This window comes from Solanum pennellii, chromosome 9 (assembly GCF_001406875.1).
Source record: "Solanum pennellii chromosome 9, SPENNV200".
Lineage (NCBI taxonomy): Eukaryota > Viridiplantae > Streptophyta > Magnoliopsida > Solanales > Solanaceae > Solanum > Solanum pennellii.
The window spans coordinates 32,901,540-32,907,602 of record NC_028645.1 but is presented as its reverse complement, the minus strand read 5'-3'; the positions used below and the strand labels follow the sequence as shown (position 1 = coordinate 32,907,602).

General features: G+C 33.2%; 2 protein-coding genes across 2 annotated transcripts in view; both read right to left on the bottom strand.

Annotated features, from left to right (window-relative positions):
• Nucleotides 1–3,465: 3,465 nt before the first annotated feature.
• On the bottom strand, nt 3,466–3,909 carry LOC107030097 (uncharacterized mitochondrial protein AtMg00240-like). The gene has a single exon (XM_015231496.1). It carries the CDS (start codon nt 3,907–3,909, stop codon nt 3,466–3,468), a length of 444 nt encoding a protein of 147 aa, XP_015086982.1.
• Nucleotides 3,910–4,304: 395 nt separating this feature from the next.
• Nucleotides 4,305–6,063, bottom strand: part of LOC107030096 — a 14,664-nt gene continuing 12,905 nt past the window's right edge. The window contains exons 2-3 of the mRNA XM_015231495.1: nt 5,058–5,326; nt 4,305–4,351 (exon numbers count right to left, since the gene is read on the bottom strand). Of these exons, the coding sequence (XP_015086981.1) occupies nt 4,305–4,351; nt 5,058–5,326 (316 nt within the window). The remainder of the gene's footprint in view (nt 4,352–5,057; nt 5,327–6,063) is intronic.

Sequence of the window (6,063 nt, the reverse complement as noted above, 5' to 3'; positions counted from 1 at the left end):
TATATATATATATATATATATATATATATATATATAGGTATATATACACACATACATACATATTTGAGGTCTCTTATTAGAATTTTATCTTAGGCTAATAATTTTATTGAGATATTCCAATCATCAAATATGTTAGTGAGATAACACTAATATATTATTGTTGTTGAACTAGTTGATAAAAAAAATAATAGAGGTCTTAATAATTCTCCATCCCGAACTTCAGTTTCACCTAAAAAAGTTTCGGGGAAGAAGAACAACTATTCCTTATAATTGAAATTTGACGAGAATATGACTATTGCTCTACAAATATTGAAAAATTAAATAGTGAACCTACATTTGAAGGATAAATGGAAAATAAGATGGACTTGGATGGAAAGAGTCATTATACCATTTATATGTTAGTATATTTTGTAAAAGCGTCCACTACAAAAATCATTAATAACGTTAGAGATTCGCAAATTAGAGAACTGGATTAAGGTTATCGGAAAAAGATAAAAATTATTTTTTTTTAATTAGCCAAAATATATGTTAGGCGTAATGCGATACTTTATTTATTATTTTTCAACTAGTACTTATCATACTTATTGAACATTTTGATATTATGTAGTTCCTATAAAATACTTTTTATTCATGAAATTTTTTATGTTATGCTTCATGATTATGATAATTTTTAATTAAAAAGTGATATTTTTTGTTGAAATGATTTTTGTATAACTTTTTATTAATGTGATGTTTGATTTCATATGCATATTCAGACATTGAAAATAAATAATAAAAATTCAGTGTTCAAATTTGGAAACAACATCTTAATATTCAAAAGTGTATTCAGTTCTAGACACCTAGATCTTAATGAAAATATTATTGTTCAAACATGTATTCAGAGTTAGAGGTCTTAATCTTAATGAAAACAAATGAGGTATGAGCCTTTACTTGTCAACATCAGCTTCTCAAACTGAAAATTGGAGTTTGCAGTTTCTAAAGCAAGGAGGAGTGTTAGGAGTTTTCTTTTCCAACTACAATTAATTTTACTTTTATTGTTTTATAATTAATATGAATTAGTCAATCATTTGCTAGTAATCTATTTATATTATTTAGGAGTAAGTTAGTGAGTTAGGAATATACTAGTTGTGGGTTCACTACTTTCTGTTTTTTCCGTTTCAGTTTTATATATGTACTATGAACACATCAATAAAAATGTTCTTCTACTAACGTTCTTCTTTGCCACTCTGTTTTCTAATAACTCCTACTTCTGAAATTTACCAACCCATTGCAACACCCTTGTTTAGACCAATAAAGCAATATTGTTGTATCTTTTGAAATGCCTACTTCACTGGCACTAGATAAAGGGGTCATTTGATCACATAACTCCTCTTAAGAAAGCATATAATCTTGTTAGTAAGAGAATCTACAAATACCATGGAGTTAAAAAAACATTAATAAGAATTCAGTACAAATATTGGATGAAAGTGTGATACAACATAGTACTAGTCCTTATGCATCACTTGTTGCTTTAGTGGAATAAAAGTATGGGAGTTGAAAGATTTTATTTATTATAGAGACCTTAACTAAATGATAGATTTTCAATTTATATAATATAGGATCTCTTAGATAAATTTGGGTGGGTGGGTGGATGCTGCTCAAGTGTTCTCCAAATATGACTACAAAGCAAGATACCACCGATTGAGAATAGCTGAAGGTGATTCTCATAAGGGTGTATTTAAAACTTTTGAATTGAAAAATGCTCCATCATTCTTCAAAGTTCTCAAGAATGTTGTGTCCAAACCTATTTTAAGCAAGTCAATTTCAATATTCACTAATGACATAGTGATTTACAATAGGAATATGGTTACTCATCTTGCTCATATGAAAGATATGTTTGCTTTAGTGAAACCATTCTAATTGTGAGCTAAAATGGCAAAATGGGCATTTGGTGTGGCTAAGGTAGAGTTTTTGGGAAATTTTATTACTGTTGGAATGTGCTTCAATTGATCGAAAAAAGAAACTTTTTGTAAAAGAATGGCCTATGCTTATCAGTATGAAATAATTCAGAGGGTTTATAGGATTGGCATGGGGTTTTGTTTCCATTAAGGTACTCCTTACGACGATCTCTAAGTAAAAATCCACCCTGACACCTTCCTTATTTTGTTTGTGAGTCCTCCATTGACATGGTGGATAGTTCTTTGGCTACTAGAGAGGCTACTAAAAAGCTGATGAAGTTTCATATAGAGAGGGCATAACAATTAATGAGGGGTCTAGAAAATAAATATAGATCATACTAGGCTTTCACTGTTGGAGAATGGGTATATATGGAATTATAACCTTACAAAAAACTTCTTGTAGTTGTTAGGCCGCTTAATAAAATTGAAACCAAATATTTTGGGCCTTATCCTATTAATGCTAAGATTGGTACTATTGTCTATAGGTTTTTATGCTGTAAAATGTGCTAATTCATCATATGTTCCATGCCTCTCAACTTAAGAAGTGTCATGAGTTACCATTGGTTATTACACATCCTCAAGTGTTTCACTTATCCAGGTCTTATTGTCCTTCTCTTGAAACTGTGTTGGGAAAAATATTAGTGAAGAGGGGCAACAAAGTTTTGAGACAGTCTTAGTCAAATGGAATTGTATCCCTGAAGATTAAACTTTGTGGGATTCCTCACTAAGTTTTAACATAGGATTCCTTCATTTAACCCTACAATTAAAGGCTGCTTTTAATTTGGGTATTTCTACAAGTAAATGGAAATTAAATTAGCTAAATAATTGAGTAGTTGAGGTGGTAAAAGAGATTAATAAATGAAGAGATGGATGAATCGGTTGGTTTGTTAGGAGTTAGTTGTCATTGTGAAGTTAGTTGCAAGAATGGTTAGTTGGTTCATCTTAGTCAATTGCATATTGTTGGAGTTAACTACCAGAGAAAAATATACGATAGAAGAAGAAAAAGAAATATATCATTACGCTGAATGAATAAATATTTAATTAGAAGGAAGTCTTAACAATTTGCAGTAAATCAGTAAGTTAAACAATATCCCTATTAACTAGGCACGAAGCCTACCAACAACTCTACATTCCTAAAGACTAGTAAACTCACAAGTGAAAGAAAAATAGAAAATATCTATCTTCTGAAAAAAGAAAACACATCTACAACCATGTCATTGTGTCAACTCAACATCAATTAACAACTCGTGAGGCAGATTTCAACACTCCTCCTTGCATCAAGAGCTATGAATTCCAAATTCCTTTCTCAATAACTCAAATTTTCTGCCGGAAGAGCTCTTCTGTTCTGCAATATACCAGATTCACTAAACCATCATCTTGCTTTTCTCTAAGAAAATATAGCTTCCCATTGAATGCTTGATCTTTGAATGAAAATTATATTGTGAGAAATAGCAATGGAAGCTTGGTTGTCCTCAAATATCTCAGTGCTTTCGTTCATCTCCAATCGAAGATCGCAAACCAAATTTATTTATCCATAAACCTTGATTGACCGTAGCCGTAGCAACATTGCGTTCAACCTCTGTAGTTGATTCAGCAAAAATCTCTTGTTTTTTCGAAGACCAAGATAAGCATCCAGTGCCAAAAACAAAATAATACCTTGAAGTTTTACTTTCCTCCCTTTAGCAGAACTACCCCAATCACTGTCAGAAAATCCTTGATGTTTAAAATGTCGGCATTTTCTAAATTTTACTCCAAAGTCCATTGTTCTTTTGACATATCTGAGTACTCCTTTTGCAGCTTGCTTATGGAATTCACTAGAATGATTCATGAATCGGGATAGCACACTTACATCATTCAATATATCTGGCATTGTTGCAGTAAGATACATCAAACATCCTATTAGGATTCTATTACTTCCTTCTTGTACTCGTTCAACACCATCGTCCTTGGTTAACTTCTCCTTTTTATTCATACGCGTACTCATACTTTTGGAATCATCAACTAAAAATTTCCACAAAATTTGTTTTGCGTACTTCCTATGACAAATGAATATTTTATCTTTAACTTGTATAACCTCCATTCTAAGAAAGAAATCCATCTCTCCGAGATTAGTCATTTGAAAGTCTTTCATCATATCCTTTTTCATCTCTTCTATGAGCACAACATTACTCCCTTTTACAAAAATATCAAAAACATACAAAGAAATTATAATAATGTTAGACCTAACATGCTTTATGTAATGAATTTATTCACATAGGCTTTTTTGAAAACCTAAGTCAGAATGATGATCATTCATTCTACTGTACCTAGACTTTGGAGCTTGTTTTAATCCATTGAGGACTTTATCATCAAGTAGAGTTTGTTGTCCTATCCATCTGCAACATATCCTTTAGTCTGCTCAACATAGTTTCTTCCTGCAAGAAACCATTAAAAAAGGCTTATTTAATGTCCAGTTTGTAAATTTTCCAACCCTTTTGTGCTTCAATTGCTAAAAGAAGCTTGATTGTCTCAAGTCTTGCGACTGGTACAAATGTTTCATAAAATCTACACCAAACATCTGAGAACAACCCTTCACCACAAGACTAGCTTTGTATTTGTTCCGAACCATTTGAATTTACTTAGTTTTGTAAACCCATTTAGCACCAAGATCTTTCTATGTATAGGTCTTTCTACCAGTTTCCATGTGTCCTCCTACATTGCAACTATCCATTTATTGTTTCTTTCAGCTACTTCATATTAAGCAGGTTCAAATACATTTAAATTGCATCCTTGATAGATATCTAAGAGTGATTTGATTCCTTAACTGGGAGGATGATCAACTCGTTCCTCAAAGTTGTGCAACTCATTAGCTTCTCTTTCTTGGTTTTTCCCCTTCCAATCTCATTGCTTTTGTTCTACAAATTTCTCATATCTGCTTACAAATATTTTTTTTCAGTTTCTTGTTTGAAATTTATGTAAGATTTTGACTATAAGCTAAAGCCAATGAAAGTTCTAGGTTATGCCTTCTTGTCAAATTTATCCCTTTTCAGCTAAGGTATGTGAGAAAAATATAAGCAACCAAAAATCATGAGATTCATTGGTGAAGGTTTGTATCCATGCCAAGCTTTAGAAGGTGTTTACCACTCACTACCTTTGTAGGCAGCCTATTCAAGAAAAATACAGTAGTATTGGCAGCCTCTTCCCAAAACTTTTTGGGAAGCTCTTTCTCGTGCAACATACACCTTGACATATCCATGATAGTCCTACTCTTCCTTTCACTTACTCCATTTTGATGTGGAATATATGGAGTAGTAAGTTGATGCTCTATTCCAGCAACTTCACAAATGTTTTTGAACGGATCTAAAGTGTACTCAGTCACATTATCTGATCTGAACACATGTAGTTTGCACCTGCTTTGATTTTCTACCACAGTTTTGAATTTCAAAAAAACATCAGCAACCTCCGATTTGAATCTTAGGAAGTATATCGAACACATCCTTGTTTGATCATCAATAAAAATTATGCAATACCTTTAATGATAGAGTTCTTTGGGGGCCTCCAAGATCTCTATTAATCAGATGTAACCAACTTGATTTTGGGAATGAAAATCTTGTCCGCCTACTAAATTTGCATGCCTCGCAACTTGGGAGTCCCTCTTCAAGTGGAGGTAAACCTTTTGCAAACCCCTTTTTCAGCATATACAAAAGCACCATATGGTGGAAGTGACCCAACCTTTTGTGCAAAGTTTCTGCAACACTTGACTGACTTGAATTCAAAGAAATGATTTGGCCCTGCATTCTAATTCTAAATAGTTCCTGACCACTTGGATAAATGTTCAGACACGACTTATCTTCAAAAATAATTTGAACCCTGTAACGACCTGTTTAGTCGTTTTAAGCAGCAGATTTTATTTCTGGAAAAACTGTCTGAGTCGACGGAACCCACGACAGACCGTCATGGGCACGACGGGCCGTTGAGGGGGTCTCGTTCCAAAATACTTAGAATTCTGAAATTTGGGTACTGAAATCGACTCTCTGAACTTCGTAACGGAATGGCAGGACGGACCGTCGTGGGCACGACGGACCGTCACAGACCCTTTAGTAGGAATTGAGTCTCTGAACTCTGTGACGGAGCAGCAGGACGGACC

What these genes read in the sequence shown, in the direction of transcription:
- LOC107030097 (XM_015231496.1), bottom strand. Translation starts at nt 3,909, where the DNA reads ATGAATAAAAAGGAGAAGTTAACCAAGGACGATGGTGTTGAACGAGTA.